Source organism: Pteropus vampyrus, unplaced genomic scaffold (assembly GCF_000151845.1).
Source record: "Pteropus vampyrus isolate Shadow unplaced genomic scaffold, Pvam_2.0 Scaffold103, whole genome shotgun sequence".
Lineage (NCBI taxonomy): Eukaryota > Metazoa > Chordata > Mammalia > Chiroptera > Pteropodidae > Pteropus > Pteropus vampyrus.
Genome location: NW_011888884.1, coordinates 1,793,887 through 1,813,627, shown reverse-complemented (window position 1 = coordinate 1,813,627; position 19,741 = coordinate 1,793,887). Strand labels below are relative to the sequence as shown.

General features: G+C 36.0%; 1 protein-coding gene across 2 annotated transcripts in view; it reads right to left on the bottom strand.

The window, feature by feature from the left end:
- Positions 1–19,741, bottom strand: part of TMEM245 (transmembrane protein 245) — an 89,656-nt gene that overhangs the window by 36,210 nt on the left and 33,705 nt on the right. For both annotated transcript variants that reach the window (XM_011364943.2, XM_011364942.2), the window contains exons 7-11: positions 18,690–18,794; positions 13,476–13,558; positions 8,710–8,800; positions 3,970–4,068; positions 1,756–1,887 (exon numbers count right to left, since the gene is read on the bottom strand). In XM_011364943.2, the coding sequence (XP_011363245.1) occupies positions 1,756–1,887; positions 3,970–4,068; positions 8,710–8,800; positions 13,476–13,558; positions 18,690–18,794 (510 nt within the window). The remainder of the gene's footprint in view (positions 1–1,755; positions 1,888–3,969; positions 4,069–8,709; positions 8,801–13,475; positions 13,559–18,689; positions 18,795–19,741) is intronic.

The window sequence follows — 19,741 nt, the reverse complement described above, 5'->3', positions numbered from 1 at the left end:
ACAACAATTCTGTGAGGGAAGCAATGTAGATGATATCATCTTTATTTTATAGATATGCAAAGTGAAGCTCAAAGGTATTTAAAAACTTGCCCAAGGGCATGGAGCTAATAAGTACAGCTAGAGCTGGGACCAGAACTCATGTCTGAATTTATTTTGGTGCCCTTTCCAAAAGGCAATTCTGGTTTTTGTCATATGTTCAAGTTACACCATCTGTGCTATGAAAGGCCTATCCATTCCTTTCCTACCTCAAATGTACCATTTATAAAGGCACATTTTGTTGTCCTCGGCATTTCTTGCAAACCTCAGCTCAGTCTTTATAAGAGAACTCTGGCAGGCTGGTTTCATTTACAAAAACTCCTTACATAAAATCTTGAAAATGTTTCACAATGCCTACAAAAATATGCATAATTGACTGTTTGACCCTGTGGGATAGAGAATGAATGAATAAATGCCACTGATTCCAAGAAACAAACTAACAATGCCCTTACTTGTGATATCGACAAGCATTCTTTTGGGGGCCTCAGTCATTTTGGAATTTTTATCAATAAAAGATTTAAAATAGTTTCTGGGTCATACTGATAGGAAATACCCTATGGTAATTCTTAAGAAATTAACTGAATACATTAACTGTAGACTGGTAATCACCAATATCAAGTGACCTTTCTGTGTACTCAAGAGGATTAGGCAGGAAGGTTTAGAATACAAGCAAGAGCTGCTGGCATGAAATATGATGGCAGAGGTAAACAAATGTCATTTCAAACTGCTATAGCTCTATTAGGTGGATGGGAGGAAGGGAAAGTGTGTGTAGGGATGGAGGCAGGAACCAAAGGAGCTGTAAGAAAATCCTAAAGGAAGTGGAAGAGAGCACTGAGGGACTTATAAAAAAGGTCACACCTTTACCTTCATCTTCCATATCAGAAAGCCAAAAGATAATATCTAAAACTGTAAAACCAAGAAAACAGCAGAAACATTATTTTGAAATGCCCAGAGAAAGCTAAAAGAATTGACAGCTGTTTATGGAGAGTGAGACTGAAGTGGAAAAGCACAGAATTAGGCATTGCTACAGTTTTTTAATAAAAATTCTAAAGCATTTTTGACTTTTCAGCTACGGTCATGTTTTATTTTGATAAAAATTAAATTTAAAAAATCTAGCACTGCAAATCTCAACTTCTGTCAACTTGATGAAAGTCATAAGTTTATGCATAAGAAAATTATTCTAATCTCTGTGAAAAGCCATAGGCCGAGACACCTCACAAAATAAACAGAATAAAGCAGTCGCTAAAACTTAGCTACACTGCAAGCTATTCCCTGCTGCCCTCCATTCTTTGTTTAAAAAAATGCAGAGGTGGATGGTGCACGGCAGAGAAAAGCATATTTCCATCTGCCAAAGGGTTTCACCCACCAGAAAGACAGCTCCCTCTCCAGTGGTCCAGCTGGGCACATTCTGGTCAGCTGAGGGGGACGAGGATACCTAGCTCACTCAGAATCTGAGAGCAACAGCACCATGCATGTGCTTCCTGATTCAGCATCTTTTGCTTACTCTTCAGCCACAAAGGGTGCATCAGTTGGAGATACATCTGAGGTCTATGACTTTTGAACATCTTTCTAGTGCATTTAGAATTTGCAAAAGTGTAAATGTCGTGGCATTAAAAACAGGGTAACTAAAAGGCCTTTAAGTGTATAAAGAAAGCTGAGAATTAACGTTTTTTAGTTTTTTATTTTAAGTCCAGTTTAACTATGAATACTATTTCTTACCGAAAGAAATGTCTCAATGTTCTCGTGAACGAAGGAGGCAATATCCTGCCAGTCCAGAATGTCCCCTAGCCAGCTATTCTGACGACTCATGTGCATCTTGTGTCCTTTGTGTCTTCCAGAATGTGTCACGTTCTATGGAATAAAAAAGTTCAGATGTGAAATCTCCATCTTAACCTACAGAATAGAAAGTATAAATAGCCTATTTTGTTTTAGGTCCACTTGAGCACTTTAGTAAGTACACAAAAGTGAAAAACTTTGCATTATTTTATGTTTTTTTAATATTTTTAAAATTTTATTATTCGTTTCAAATATACAGTATATTAGACATTTACATGGTTTAATAACTTTGCATTATTTTAGAAATCAATTAAGAACTGCACCTAAAGACCTGAAAGATATCTGTCTGTTTACATTCTAGTTACCGTGTCTCAGCCTGGCTCAAGTGCTTCCCTCCTAAATACATTTGTGAACACACTTTATTCCTCAATGTACTCAACTGTATACGAACACAGTATTTACTTTCGTCTTTCCTCCCTTTTTTTTAACCCCTTTTTCCTGGTCTCCCTTGCTTTTTTCCTCCTTCCCTCATCTTCCTTATTAATCTTCCACACAAAATAAAGGGAGCAGGGTGGAGAGAAGAATATGAAAAGCAATACAATGTTATGTCGATACAACACAATACAACTGTGTCTCAATAAAAAGGGGAAAAAAAAAACAGAATCAAAAAAAGAAATAAGAGGTGGAGGTGGGGGTTGGGGAGAATCTAACTTGTCTACCTGGAAGAAAATTACACTGGCAGGAACAGAAGAATAACTGGATTTGAAAGAGACGTGAATAAATGAAGTGACTGGTGAGGTTAAAACTCAGTAACAGAGGCAATCTCTTAGCATTCAGCATGTGGTTCCACTCCCCCACCTGTTAGCAGCACAGCCATATGCACCTTCATTATGCAATAAAGACACTAGGGTCCTAATAAAAGAAGTAAAGAAAGCAACATACTTAACCACTTACATACCTATGTGTTTAAAACATCGACCTCTCTGGATCATAAAAGAAAGCTTAAAGGGGGTGAGGGATAGATAGTAAAAGCTGTTTGTAAGCAAAAGCCCCCCAGTTAGAAGAAACAGACACAACCCTATTGCCTGCTTCTTCAGTAGATATCTACCTAGAGATTCTTCAATTAGTTTTAACTCTCAGTCTTTGAAATCCACAAAATCAACACTTCTCCTTCAGCTCCTCTCAGGATAAGAGTATACAATCCCAAACAGATCACTAAGAAATAAATTTAAAATTGAGCCCTCCTCTCCACTACGCTAAGAAAAGAGATTTATATATGCCCTCCTCTCCTTAGACCAACCGTGGGAAAAATCACCACTAACTCTGCCTCGCTCTCCGTCTCCTTCCCCACTGGACAGGAGTCTTCCACAACAGTTCCCGATGGCTCACCGGCCCTGCCAGCCCGGCATAGCATAGCCCGGCACAATCCGTTGCTTTTAAAACTGTCGCTTTTTTATTTAATGGAAAATGATATTTTTCCATCATAAATTCTGAAGTAAGAATATATCAGCACAAGTAGCACACAGGCTGACTTAAAATAAAGATTCGTAAATGTCTGGATCTATTTGCACTTCCTCAAAGAAAAAGTTCTTAATGTCTACAGCTGTACTTTCCAAAACAGTAGCCACATGTGGTTACTGAGCACTTAAAATGCTGCTAATCCAAAAACTAAAATGTGCTGTCAATGTAAAATACACAACAGATTTCTAAGACTTAATATGAAAAAAATAAAATAAAATATCTGAATAAATTATTTTACTGATTGAAATGACAATACATTGAATTTACTGGGTTAAGTAATTATTAAAATTCATTTCACCTGTTTACTTTTAGTTTTTTAGTGTGGCCATTAAGAAAATTAATATTACATTTGTGGCTTGCTTTACATTTCTACTGCACAGAGCTAGCCTAGATGATGAGATGCTGCTGATGGTAATGAACAGACGATGCAACACGGATGGAGCAGAGGGACTGGCAGATTCTGCCATGGAAATTAACCATCAACTCACAATGATTTAGCGACTTAAGGTTGAAGACTCTGCAGCTTAAAAATTTCAATAAATGAAGTCCTAGTGTTAAAACAATCCTATCTAGTCGACAGATACATAAAAGGACTTTATTAGTTTATAACTGAAATCCTTAGCTAAAACACCTTACCTTTACAAACCAAGAATGATACAGTCTGTCCCAAAGTTCTAGTACTTGCTTTTCAATTACAGCAGTATTGTTCACCTTATCTCCAAGAATTTTATGAAGCTGAAAGAAATACAGATATTATCTGGTTTAATATTTCAGGCAATAATCCAATAAAATTAATACATGTTGGTCTTTACATTTGTTCCAAATCAAACTAAAATGTTCCAGACTATTTAATTGCCTCTAGCCACAACTGTGCTCTGTTCATAAAATCTACTCCTTAATATTCTCAGTAAATTTCCTCTCTCTCTTGCTTCTTTTCTCTCTCCTCCATCCTTAGGTCTTGAGGTGAGCTACTTCATGCTATAGGGGAATGGTACTAATGAAGCAATGATAAGTAACATCTCTGATCTTACCTGCCCAGAGAAACATCTGTCCATGTGACCCCAATGCTCACTCATTAGACAGAAGTTTCATGCTACATTTATCACTATTATTAAGAATTGCCATAGAATTTTAAATAAAATTTTAAAACCTTAGCTACAAACACAAATATCTCCCTTAGTTTGCTGAGAGATGTTGTGTCTAAAAGTTATGACTGAGCAAACCGGCTTCAACTTTTGTGGGAATCAAGCACACTGAGATGAGATAACTTAGAGAAAGGCTATTTACTACAGTATCTTAGCCCACACATTAGTTGTTATTAAAACCATATGGTAATATTAAAGACACTTTAAAAAGAAACACTGATTTGGAGTCCCACTTTCCTTAATACAACTGTTGCCATTTTTCCATTTCCTTTGCAACTTTCTGCCTGTTTACATTGACATAATTTAGAATTCTGTATTTTCTTTTGCATCACAAGGATTTCATATTTAGTCTTCATCACTAGCCTTCATGTTTATTTTTAATAGTTTCATATTAGTTCATTAAGTTTTGCTATTATTTAATCATTACCAAATCATAGGATATATATATCCTATGATATATATATATATGTAATTTTTAATGTCACAAGTAGTAACAATGCAGTGAACATCCTTATACACAATATTTTTCTTGTTACTAACAGTAAGAAAAATGTACAAAGATCAAAGGAAATGAGCATTTTAATGGTTCTTGCTATGCAGTTAAATTGTCTTCTGTAACGAATATATCAATAAATACTTTCCAATACAGTATAAATGAACCAGTTTTCCCAAAGCCTTATAAACTAACTGATAAATTTTTAGGTAATTTAAGAGATGTGGAATGATAACCAATTATTTATACTCTTCTTCTTTAGTGACTAGAATGCCCATTTTCCATCTTGGTTTTCAATGTGTATTTCCTTTAGTGTAGCCTATCCATACCTTTTGCCCACTTGATGCTGGCCTTATAGATACTTGAACCAGTTCTTATTAGACATATCTGATGCAAATATATCTGCCCAATGTTTTCCTTTATATGTGACTTATTCGTAAACCAAACACAAATTAGTGAATATAAAAGCCATTTATCTCTGTAAAATATTTTACAATTTGCAAATGGCTTTCGTCTACCTGTGATCTTTACAACAACCCCAAGAGTTAGACAGAAAATAGTTTTGTCATCATCTTTGTTCTTTTGAGAGAAGAGATTTAGAAAACAGATCTAAGACAGGCCCAGGGTCATGCAGCCAAGTGGCAGAGTCAGAATTAAAAGTTCTCGAATGTTCTTTCAACTATGGCCTATATAATCTATGAATAAAGGACACCTAACAGAGCAAATTACCCCAAATTAAAAACCACAATTACCCCAGTCTAATTTCCTTTAATTACTTTAAATTTGTCTTTTTTTTATAACTGTCAGATACTCACAGACCTCCTATTACCAATTCTTTCTGTCATTTTTCTATCAGTTTCTGAGATTTTCTTTCAACCAGAAGAGGCCGAAAATTATGCACAGTCTCTTTTTGAGACTGTCTGCACAGTGGCCTTTATTGCAATAAAGCACTAATTCAAACTGACATCTCCTTTAGCAGTCCCACCCCCAGCACAACGGTGAATAAATAACTCTAGAATACCACAACCTAACAGTAAAGGAGAGTTCAGCATAATTTTACAGCACGCTATAAAACACTATTTTCAAGATCGTGGCGCTATCAACCATAGCAGAACATTACAAACCTAGAATACTGTTCTGTGACACTATAATATATATAGCTAGCTGCAAGGAAGACTGGGCCAGAGAGCACAGTCTAATGGACACATCACTGCTATTAAAAGAATCAGTAAAGCACACATACTATTGGTAGTATGTGACACGCTCTTTGCATATGGAAAACAACAAAGCATCAAGGGCAGTCAGAATGCCATTTGAGTTGTATGACTTAACACAAATAACCTCATCTATGAAGTGGTGGGCAATTCTCAGTACTCATGTGAAATCTTAGCCGCATTAGCCATAGCTGACCAAGTGTTTCTTGAAACATTTTCTTCTCTAGGCCTCTATGACATACACAGTTTGGTCTTCCTCCTACCTCACAGGCTACTCCTCCCTCAATCTTCCCTGCTGCCTTTCCTGACTGTCAGAACCTTAAGCACTCCAGGGGTCTGTCTTTGATCCTCTTCTATGTACCCTCTTCCTTAGGGCTGGATTGTGTCCTTCTCCAACCCCCATTATCCATATGTTGAAGTCCTAACTCCCAGCATCTCAGAATGTGACTATTTGGAGACAGGGTCTTTAAAGAAGTAAGTAAGGTAAAATAAGGTCATTAGGGTGGGCCCTAATCCAAGATGACTTGGGTCCTTAATGAGAAAAAAAAAGATAAGGACACAGACATATATAGAAGGAAGACCATGTGAAGCCATAGGACATCTGCAAGCCAAGGAGAGAGGCCTCGGACGAAAGTAATCCTATTGACACCTCGGATCTTGGACTTCTTGTGTCTAGAATTATGAGAAAATAAATTTCTGTGGTTAAAGCTATCCAGTCTGTGACACTTTGTTATGGCAGCCCTAGCAAATCAATATAGGCCATATCATCTGACTCTACAGATACTATCCAATGATACTCAAACTTCCATCAACAGCCCAGATCTTTCCCCTGAGCTCCAGCTGTGTATGTCCACTTACAGTTTTTGATATCTCTACTTATTTAGTACTATCTCAAACTTAATATGCCCCAAACAGAATCTGTAACACCTATACCCCACTACCACCTCCAAGTTTTTCCACCTCCGCAAGTGGCATAGTTAACCTTCCTTCAGCAAACCAAAATCTTCCTTCCCTTTTACTCTGTAGCCAATCCATGAGTAATAATACCTCATGAATTTTTGAGATCAGAACAACCTCAAAAATATATCCCAAATATGACCATTTCTCTCAGTTTCCACTTCCACAATCCTAGCCAACTTATCAATATTTCACCTGAACTATCGGAATAATATTTTAACTGGTCTCCCTTCCTTCTCCATTCTTGCCCCCTTCTCCATAAAGCAGCCAAAATGAGCTTTCAATATCCTAAATCGGGTTATATCCCCTTCTGTTTTAAATCCATATGTTTATCTTCGAAACTAAGAGAAAATCCCAATTTCTTATGATGACCTAGGGCTTGTCCCATTACCACATTCCCCATTCTGGACACACTGTCCTTCCTTCTTTCCCTCAACCAAGCCTGTTCTCATCTCAAGAGACTTTGAATTCCCTATACCTCAGCTTAAAACTTTGTTTTATCAGATCTTCACAAATTCACTAATTACCAGGTCTGGGCAAATTCCAGTCTCAGTGGAAACGTCACCTCAGAAACGCTCTCTGGCCATTCCAGCTAAAACATCACCTTGGTTCACTCTACCACACTATCCTGTTTACCCTGCTCTCCACACTTTTAGATGTGAAAGTCTTACTTGTTTGCATGTTGAATGTTTGTCTCCTCTCACCAGAGTATATGCTCCAGGAGAGTGGTGACTTTCTGGTTTACCACTTTTTCCCATACTCGGGAGAAGGTGGGGAGGATATCCCAAATCTGTATCATGGAATCTGATCCTTAACTGCGACAGTTATGTCTTCTGTCATTTCTCCTTCACAAAGCTTCAGTTGAGCTCATCTCCCAAGCACACTCTTGCTGCTACATCTTGGCTCACATATATCCGTTCTTAAAATACACCCTTCATTCTCTTTATGCATCTAAGACCTATCATTCCTTCAAGGTTATCTCAGCTGCCATATTAACACACTCTATTCAGTTCTGGACACACACTTCTAGCCATACTGCACTGGAAAGAGCTAGGGATTCGGACTAGTCTTCAGTTTGAAACCAAGCTCTTCAATTTACTACACGACCTTGAGAATTAACCTAGCCTTACTGAGTTTGTTTCTTTGTAAAGTGGACAAAATAATTCACACTACTGCAAGTTTCTTGGAAAGACTAAATGAAACAAATTGGAAACTGCAAAACATAGTTAACCAGCAAATAATAAAATTTAATTTGCGCTAATACTTTTTTACTCCCACAAAGCCTTTTTGACCACCTGAGCTTAATGATCATTCCTTCCTAATGCGCAAATAATGAATCAGATCTATCTTGAACAAGAAGCAAATGGCCAACTTCTCAGGTTGTTCAGGCTACTAGCACTACTCAGTGTCATCATCCAGTAGGTTTAATTTCATTGTATGTTGCTTGCTGACTTGTAGATATAAGCCTATTGCAAAAATACAATTGTTCTAAACAGAATCTCAGTTTATGCTTTATTAAATGAAGGCCTTGCAAAAAGAAAGCCACAAAGAGAGGATCTTCCCTTACCTTGTGAGTTATCCATTCTCGTCCATACTGATACACGTTGTTAGCCGCAGAATTGAGGGCTCTTTGGACTACCTGAGCCTCAGGAAGCCAACTAATTTAAAAATAAAGAAAAAAATGAAAAATTAGTACACTTTTAGTGTACTGTACCAATAACTCTTTAAACTCAACATATTTAAACAATCGGTAACTGACAAACTGTTGACTAGTCATCAATGCACAGATACAAATGAATCACATGCAGGAATCCTTGACTTAGAATTAGGCCTAATTGGCCAAATTCTAATATTTGGGATTACTTTTCAAGCTTTATCTTTTAGACTCACTTTTCTCAGAACCATCCTTTCACTCTGCTCTGCTGGGTTTCTCTGTCCGTAAAGCCCTGGGTCATCTGCCTTATTCAGCATCAGAGGAAGTGGTTCTGGGACTCAAAATGGTGGCTCTCAAAGTGTGGTCCATGGACCAGCAGCATCAGAAGTAGTTGGAAACCCGGCCAAACCCCAGATTTACTGAAAAGAACCTCTGGAGCTAGGAACCAGCAATCCATACCTTAACAAGCCCTGAAGGTGATTCTGATGCATGCTAACATTTGAGAACTGATCTAACAAACTGAAGAATTGAGGGGGAAAAAAAACCAAGAAAATTAAGATGGTAAATCATTGTTTTCAATTTTTTTTATCCACTGAAGATCTTTTTTTTTAAGATGCAAGGAAATTCTGAGCAGAGTTCCAGCTATACAAGGAACTGCAGTCTACAAACTTTAATCCTTGTGCCGAGAGAGGTGGGCTCCCCATTTTCCTGTTAACTGAGCAGGCATCTGCCTTAATCAATAACATGTGACATGTGCTCAGTGTTTTCCAAAGGAGAAAATATTTTAATATAATTTCTTAATTGCTGTATACTACAGGTGTTGACATTCACAAATTGGTTTGACTCTTTAATATTAACTAGTTCATCCTATATTCCACATAAACAAATTATTTGTGAAGCTTTTTGCAAATTCTCAGTTCAAATATTTCTCAACAAGAAAGACAAAACTTTAGAGATACCTATAACAGCTTTTAAATCACTCTAATAGTCATAGATTCATCAGTGGTTTGAATGGACTACTGAATATTTTCAACTGTATGGTACTTCATTTTTATTGGGGAAAATTGTATGTTGTAGTGATATTCAAAAGTGTGAGGATTCACAGAGGTATCTGAATTGGTCCTTAATGACTAATGAACATCTACTAAGCTTAATAGTCTTGCTGGCTGCAGTGAAAACACTTCACCAATGTCTTGCATCCTAACAGCAACAGATAAGGAAAGCTGTCATGAGGCCAAGCCAGAGGCCTTAGTTCAGTCTAGACCTCCTCGCAATACATGCCCTCTAAAAGAAAGAAGCCAGAAATACTTGAGCTACCTTCCCTGGGACCAACTGGGATGTGCCTCGATCTTATACCAACCACAGCCTCTAAAGTGAGCTCCTTCCTTAGGCTATTTGCTATCTCAGCCAATTTAACTCTCCTACCCTCAGTAGAAACCAAGTTCCTATAATTTGGACTGGCCTACCCTCACCTTCCTGGGTAAATATTAATCTCTATCACCATATGACCTTCCAAGAGAACAGCCTCAATTAAAAACAGCTTAGCCTACTGGGTTCCTCCCAAGTAATGGCATTGCTAAGTGGCATTCAGTAGCTTCTTAGTGCTATCTCCTAAGGAGGGTCCTTAGAATAAATGGACTTGAACCTAGTCAACAGAAAGTAGAAAATGGGTTCCAGACTAACAGAATTGTCCAAGACAAGAATTGAGATGTGCTCTGAGTTCAACTTTATTTTCTCTGAAGCTCTGCTAGGATGATCCTACCCTAAGTATATACCATCTTACCAAGCACATCCGTGGGAAGTCGAGATACCTACATGGGACATATATAACATGTACCACATTGAAAAAAAAATATGTCTGATCAATTCTTAACTATATTCCCTCAACTAGGAATATCCACATAAACACAAGGGTAACCGCCTTCTTTGGGGCAGAAATCTACTGGATACTAAGATTTGCAAGAAACCATTACTATTAATTCATGTCCACTCCAACTGAGATCTGGAGTGAAGTTTAAAAAATTGACAGCCTTAATATCTAAAGGGCTCCTTTTGCTGCGAAAGAATCAGACCCATGAATCACCAACGTTTAAACAGCTTTTTAAAATCCTCTTATATGGAATAATACTCAGCAATGAAAAGAAACAACTATTGATCCACCATCTTTGATAGACTTCAAAGGGAATTATGCTAAGTCAAAAAAAAAAAAAAGCCAATCTCACAAGGCTGAATACTCTATGATTCAACTTATATACTATTCTTGAAACAGTATTATAGATATGGGGAACAGATTATTGGTTGCCAAGAGTGGGGATATGCTAAAGGAGGAGATAGAGGGTAGGTGTGGCTATAGAGGGGTGGCATGAGGGAACTTACGATGATGAACAGTTCTCCATCTTGATGTTGTTGGCAGCTTACAGGAAGCTACGCATATGACAAAATTACAGAGAACACACATACATACACACACGAGTGCATGGAGAACCAGAGAAATCTGAAGGTCTGTGTACTGTACCAATGTCAGTTTCCCGATTTTATTATTGTACTATAGTTATGCAAGATGACAACACTGGAGGAGGTGAAGAAGAGTCCATGGGACTTTTGCGTGCATTTCTTTGCAACTCCCTATGAGTCTAAAATTATTTCAAAATTTAAATGAAACAAAAACAGCCACCTTTCTATTACTTCTCTTGATTTGGACCTCCCCAGATTGGTTATGCCTTCAATAGAGATGGTGCTACAATTGAAAACGAGTACAGAAGGGATTTGGACTTATTTTTACTACAGAAGAATGATCATGAAAGGAGCCCTTTAGATAGTAAGGCTGCCAATTTTTTAACTTCACTCCCGATCTCTCTCCTGAACTACACACCAACATACCAATGGCCTACTGGATGCCTCTACTTATACTTACCACAGACACCTCAAACTCAACAAATAAAAAAGTGAATTATTTTTTTCCACCAAAATTTGCTGTTTCCTGTATTAGTGAATCCATCATCATTCACTAACTTTCTAAGCTAGAAACCTATGAATCACACTAGATTTCTTCCTCCTATACCCAATTAATCACCAACTGACCCTCTTAAGAGCTTAAAAATCTATCTGTTCTTTTCACCTCCACTATAACTGTCCACGAACAGGGCTTCATCACCTCACCTGGTTAACTCTAGCTTTTAACTGACCTAAAAGGCTCCAGTCTTGTATCTCCCCCTCCATCTTTTCTCTGTAGTGCAGGTGCAAAGAGTACTCTAGGATGAAATCTCATGAGGCCTCTTCTTATATTCTTAATCAAGATAATGAACGTATCTATCCCTCAAAAATCTTCTTGAATATTTGTGCTCTCCCCTGGAGCCCAACCCTATCCACAACCCTAACCGCCAATCTTTTTGTCACTATAGACCAGTTTGCATTTTCTAGAACTTTACATAAATGGTACCACTTTCTGTGAACTCTCTCTTGCCTGACTTCTTTCACTCAGCATAATTATTCTGAGATTCATTCATGTTGTTGCAGGCACTAATCATTCATTTTTACTTAAGGCTAAGTTACGCATTATTCCATTGTGTGAATATATCACAATTTATAACAATAAATATTGAAGAAAAGCACTTTCAGTATGCTCTGGGGAAAGGAGATAAGTGTGGCAAAATGTATTTTGAAATAAGTCCTTTTAAGAATATTCAAATATGATTTCAACCTAGCTCAAGTAAAGAAATGTTCTAAGCAGGTTTATATAAAGACATAATGTCAAGTCAAAGGAGAAAACCAAGATAAATTTCAATTTATAATCGTAAAACTGGCAGAGTATTTCCTAACTTAGTAAAAAAAGAGATCATGCAATTTGTCATCAAGTTCAATTAGATGAACAGCTTAGCTCTGCTAAACGTTCCCCACAGACATAAAACCCTCTCACAGAAGCCAAATTAAACAAGTACACAAAGAGAGCCTCTAAGATAGGGGTCAGCTAATTTTTTTCTGTAAAGGGCCAGGGAGTAAATATTTTACAGTTTTTGGGACACAGACTCTGTGTCGCAACTACTCAATTCAGTCTGCTCTTGCAGTCCAAAATAGTTATAGACAATATGGTAATGAATGGCTATGGGTGTATTCCAATAAAACTTTATTTCAAAAACAAAGGTGGCTGGATTTGGTCCTGAGCCACAGTTTGCCAAAATGATACAATACTGAAATATGTCAAAAATTCTATAGAAACTTGAAGGACCAGATAGTATGTTGGAAAGCTTTCCTTAATTGATCAGAAACACTGACTCTGCCACTGGTGGATTATTGTTTCAATCTCCTTAACTCTCAATCTTCTTTCTTCTTCTGTGATATACCGATAATCTCTTCAACCTACCGCACACTGTGAAGAAGACAGGTCACAATGTAGGTGACAATAGTTTGTAAATTATTAACATGTTGGAAACTGTAAATCTCAATTCGAATATAAAGTATCATTTAATATAGATTATTTCCAAAATCTTAAGCACTTTCCCAACACCCTCTCTCCTGTATTACTTGCAATTTTTACTCAAATATGACAACATTCATCAAAACTTTTGCGAATGCTATCTTTTCTCTTCCATGAGAGCTGCATCAATGAAGACCACTTCATGCAAACGGATGCTGAACTTAGGTCATTCATCTCTATTTTTGATGTCAAACGATATTCTTACTTTGCCCACTCAGGGTGATTTGCTAGAGTCTCATTAATCAAACTGCTTGTGACTTCAATCATGTGTACACTCTCTTGATGCACCTGTATTATGGATAAGGAGAGAAAAGAATCTCAATAAAAAATAAATCCAATTTAACATTTATTTTCCTATACTATTATTGGAACAATACTTTAGAGTCAAATAATAATACATCTTAGCTGCAATTAATTCAGAAACCTGCAGGGAACAGCTGCTATACATAATAACCTATGACACACTATGGGAAATAAAATGTGTACGTAACAGCTCCTTGCCTTCAAGAAGCACAACAATTAAAGAGAAAAATATGTAAACAGATACATACAAATAATATAAATTTAAATACGTTTAGTTCACATGTGTATATAATATGGACATATTTGCATATAATATAAATATATGTATGCAGTATCAATACTACATGAGCTTGCAGAATTATAACTCAATGAGATATACAGGCAAATAAGCAACTGAGTAAGGTTTCTGAGTAAAAATAAGCCAACTGAAACTGCTCCGAATTTACTATGCCCAATAACCAACAAAACGAGGGAGATACAAAAGGAACAAGCCAGTGTCAGGAAATATGCTCTATATGATTTTACTTTGTTTAAACTTTTTAAGCGTACTGAGTATTTGGTTTATCTCAGTGAATATTCCACATTTAAAAAGAACATGATTCTGCTGCTGTCAATTTGGTCAAATTGACAGTGTTTCTCTTTTTATTTCCTTACTAATCTTTTTACTAGGCTTTTATTTCCTTACTAATCTTCTATCTTTTTACTAGGCTTTTATTTCCTTACTAATCTTCTATCTACTTACTCTTCTAATTATTGCAAGAGGAATATTATTCAATCCCTAAATATAATCATTCATTATCTCTTAATTCTGAATATTTTGTTTCATGTATTTTAGAGCTCTATTGTTAAAACATACATATTCATAATTGTTACATCTTACTGTAAGACTAATTTTGAAAGGTCTCTATTTATCTCTAGTTTCTTGTTTAAATTATGCTGTCTGTCATTAATATAATCACCACATCTCTTATGTTTATAGTTTGCATGGTTTATCTTTTTTCATCCTTTTACTATCAAATCTTTTAATGTCTTTGAATTTAAAGTGTATATCTTATAGATACCACTTAGCTGGAACCTGCTTTTTTATATCCAGTCTGAAAATCTCTGCCTTTTGTTTAGTTGCCTCACATTTAATATAAGTGTTGATATGACTGGATTTATGTCTGCCATTTTCCTATTTGTTTTCTGTCTGTCTCACCTCTTTTACTGCCTTCTTTTGTGTTAAGCAATCATTTCTTACTATACCATTTTAGTACCCCTAAAATTTGTGTTATTTAGTGGTTGCTACTTATCTTAAATTTATTACACTTTTAATTTATCACAATCTACTTCAAACTAATACTGACTCACTTCCAGTAAAATATTTATAGAAACTTCTTACCAGTATACTTTCATTTCCACTTTTTCTTCTTTGTGCTATGGATATGTGTGTGTGTGTATACATATATATATTTCATTTATGTATGTTATAAACTACAATTTTTTTACAATTTTTCTTAGACATACATTGTTTAAATAAATTGAGATGTGAAAATATAACTTTTAAATATACACATATATTTACTAGGTGCTCTTTACTTCTCACTTTCGATGTTATTTCTAGTCATTTTTCTTGTCTGAGGGAACTCCTTTGGCATTCCTTATAGTACAGGTCTGCTGTCAACAAATTCCCTCCGTTTGTTTATCTAGAAATGTTTTTTGTTTTTTTTTTATTTTGCCTTTTAAAAAATAGTTTCACTGAATATAAAATTCTTGCTTAACAAATTGTCCCCGCAAGACTTTAAATATGTCATTACAATGTCTTCTGGTATTCCTTATTTATTGTGAGAAATAAGTCATTAATTGTTTTGTTGTTCCTCGTGTGTGATATGCAATTATTCTCTTCCTTCAAGAGTTTCTCTTTATTTTTGGCTTTCAGCAGTTTGACATCTTTTATACTTTTTCTCTTTCTCTTGTCACCTTCTGGGGTGCCAATCCCATGTCTGTTAGAATTTCTGATACTGTACCACAGATATCTGATGTTCTGCTCATCCAATATTTAAAAAATCTGTTTGTTCTCCAAATCAGATCTTTTCTACTGATATTTCTTCAAGTTTCCTAATTCTTTTTTTCTGGATCTCAGACCTGCTGTTGAACCTATCTAGTGAATTTTCCATTTGTTATTGCTCTTTTCGGCCCTAGGATTACTATTTGGTTCTGTTTTTAGTCTCCATTTTTTTGCTGAGAGTCTGCATTTGTTTACTCATTATTAACACATTTTTCATTAATTCCCTGAATATATTTATAATAGCAACTTCAAAGACTTTTTCGGCTACATCTGGGCCACTTAAGTGTCTACTTTTTTCCCACTGGTTCTCCTCCTGTCCCCTAATCCCCAGTATGAGACACATTCTTCCGTTTCTTTCTATGTCTCATAATTTTTGGTTAAAAATGAAACATTAAAAATACACTGCAGCAACTCTGGATTGTTTTTTTTCTTCTGAGAACTACTGTTATTTTGTTTCAGTAAACAATTAACTTATCTGTAATCAAACTTAAAAAAAAAAAAAAAAGTCTGTCTTCTCTGCCACTGATGTCTCTGCTCTGTGCTTTTATTTTTTAAAGCCTGGCTCCTTAAGGATTTTCCCTGAACCTGCAGAGCTTAGCAGTCAGCAAATTATTTTGGCAGCAGTTATTCTTAGACACTTCACATAGGAAAGCTTCCTCCTTTGAAACCTGGAATGTGTGAGAGTTGAGAAATATAATCAAAGGCACAAATTTGCAAATCTCCCCAGACTTTCAATATTTACAGGACTCCTTGGGGTCTCCCGTACACATGCCTAATTTGGCAAACAGTCTAAGATGTGTAGTTTATTCATTTCAGCCCTTCTACGGCTTTCTTGCTTCCAGACTCTCCCCCCTTTAATTTACAGCTACTCTGTTGCCAGCCCCAAACCAAGACCACCACCTCCCACAGAAAAGCTGCAAGTTTCTGCAGCCCAAGCAAGGCAAGAGGAGAATAACTCTAAACAGGAAAGCCATAAACTACCCATTTTTACCAAGTGCAGTAGCAGTTTTCCATGAGCGAATATTCCTCAAGTTATTGCCTAAGTGGTCATTTTCCAATGTCCTGATATGGTATCTTCAAAATTTTTATACCATTTTATTTTTGCTTTCTGTAGAGGGCAATTACCTGACATCCTCACTCTGCCATCACCCTAAGCTGTATTAGAAAGATGGAGCTAAAAAGGATCCTCTGACAAACAGGATATGGATACAAAAGAAAGAAACTAGTCAAGGATGAGCCTGAGGCTTTTCGCCTAAGCAAGTTAAATGGAGTTGTAATTTACTGAAAGGGGGCAACTATGAGAAGAACAGACAAGTGAGGGAAGGTCTGGAATTCAGTTTTGACACGTTATATTTGAGATGTCTATTAGACATTAACGTAGACAATGTCATGGTGTTTTAGAGAACAATCCCTTTATTGGCTGGGAGAATAAACTAGATACCAGTTAAGTTTCCCTCAAAAGTTCAGTTTGCATGAGTCCTAAATGACAAAGTGGTTAAGTAACATGTCATCGAAGTTCGGGGAAGCAAAAGCTCACTGAATAGAATGAGCAAAGAAAAAGGACTTGAAAGATGAACATAATTGAGACAGGCAGGCAAGACCCTATGAAAAGAGACAAAGAAGAGAAAGGAAAACAGAAGAACAGGAGAGAGAGGAGAAAGAGAAGGAAAAAAACCCGCAAGACCATACAGGTGAGAGGTTTCTTTAAGAACTAGAATGAAAGGTAAGATTGTACAGTGGCAAGATTAGGTGAAACGTGACAAATATAAAGAAAGGTCTCTAAACAAGTCTATATTGTCTGTATGTGACTAATAGATTACAAGATTAATAACCAAAGGACAGATAAGAACTGCATAGAGATGGAAACACAGGTACTGAGAGAGCAGGTTTTCAGGAGCAGACTGAAGGCATACTGAGGCTGCGAATACTGAGAAAGGGACTTACTTCCAAGTAGAGAAGTGACATAGCAAGAAACAATGAAATCCTTAAGCAAATTGTGCCAGATTAGATCACCTATCAATAACAGTTACTGCTCTATCTCTATAGCACTAAATAAAAATTTTTCATTCCACAATTTCATGTAAGCTTCATGATTCCTCAAGAACTTATCAAATCCTAGGATGTGGAGTTGAGAGAAGTTCAGATAAACTAAAGATTAAAATACACCACAGATATCAGAAAAACAAGTCAGTTAAGAGATACCACTGGAGAGATAAACTTTTAGATGCACTTTAGAGAATAATTTCCTTTGATGAGATGAAAGAGGGGCGTTATGGACTGAATGTTTGTATTCCACCTCACCCCCAAAATGCAGATGTTGAAAACCGAACCTCCACTGTGATGGTTAAAAGGTGGGCCCTCTGGCAGGTAATTAGGTCATGAGGGTGAAGCTTTCATAAATGGGATTAGTGTCCTTATAAGAAGGGCACAGAAGAGATGATCTTTCTCTCTGCCGTGTGAGAATACAACAAGACAGCCAGCTGTAAACCAGGATGAGGGCCTTCACCAAGAACTCAATCATGCTGGCTCCTGATCTGGGGCTTCCAGCCTTTGAAACTGTGAGAAATAAAGATTTGTTGTTTAAGCCATCTCTTCTATGCTATTCTGTTATAGCAGTGCGAACCAAGAAGAGGGAGAGAAAATGTAAGCTGAAAGGACCTGGAGAGGGAGAAATAAAGATTCTATGGTATGTTAACAGAAAGACCAATGAGACAAGGGAAGGAGCTAGTCAAAACTTCTGATCTAGTTGACAAGGCACTAACTCGAGTAGGAGCCATGACACCAGATCATAGTTTCCCACTGACAGAAGAAGCCACTTGATCCTCCATCTCAATTTTTTTTACCTGCATTTATGCTGAGAATTTTGAGGATAATAAAAATGCTTTTAAAAATAGATATTAGGCAAATACATGGCAAAATCAGTGACACAAAAATGATAAATACTTCAGTTATTATACATATTTACAAGCAAAGTGACATTTTCTATGCTGCTGCTGCTAGCTTCTTATCCATTCTACAATTCGAACAATTAAGAGTTTATTAATGGCAATAGTTAGAAATGTACTATACCTTTGCAGTCAGGAGTAGGGCTAGAAGAAGGGTTCCTATCACTAACAAAAATATGATGAAAATGCTAATTATTTTGTCTAACATCTTCTCCAACCAGATGATCATCTGCACAGAAATAAAAAGAGAATTATTATCTGTAAAGTACAACTTAATAAAAACATTCAATATACATTCAAATATGAGGACAAAACAGGATATTCAGCATTGCAAAGCAAACTATAAAATAAAGCAGTGAAAGCTGTAAGCGACTTCAGAAAATTAACTAACGCTATTACTTGCTGTTGTTATATAGTTTATTATTGTCATATCTAAGAAAAGGCAGTCAATTTGAACATAACCTATGTCTATGTTTGAATTTCTCATAATGTAGTATATTTACAATATAAATTATAAATTATAATCTGGTATATTACTAAACAAAATAATAACAATCCATTAGCTGACCTCAAATCTTGTGAAATTTATTGTCAATTAGCAAATATAGATGACTTTAGGAAAAGTATGCTATTATAAAAATGTCCTAAGTTATATAAAGATAAAATAGAAGCAAATTAAAATAGGAATTACATTCAATATATTTTTCCCTTTAATGTCATTAGGGTTACAAAAACCACAGTAATAAAAATCTAATGGTAAGGTAACGATAAATACCAATTTCAGAATAACAGTTACTCTGGGTGGGAAAAGGATCAGGAAAGTATACAAAATGGGCTTCAATTATATAAGTAATGTTTATTCAAGCTAAAGGATAGGCATATGAGTATCTTCATATCTTTTTATATTTGAAATTCACAATAAAACACTCTTAAAAATCTGACATTTGACTTGAAATTTCTATTTTTTAAAAAAACATAAGCTTTATGACGAATTATAATTGAATGCAAATAAAAAATCATTAATGTAGTGGTTATTCCTTAATCAATAATTAAAATTATGCTCTCCCCAAAGGCTACTTGACATTCTATTTTGAGTATAACTTCTCTCATTTTTCAAAATCACATGCACTCCTACATAAAAAAAAATTATTTTCAGAATATATCATTCTTATAGAT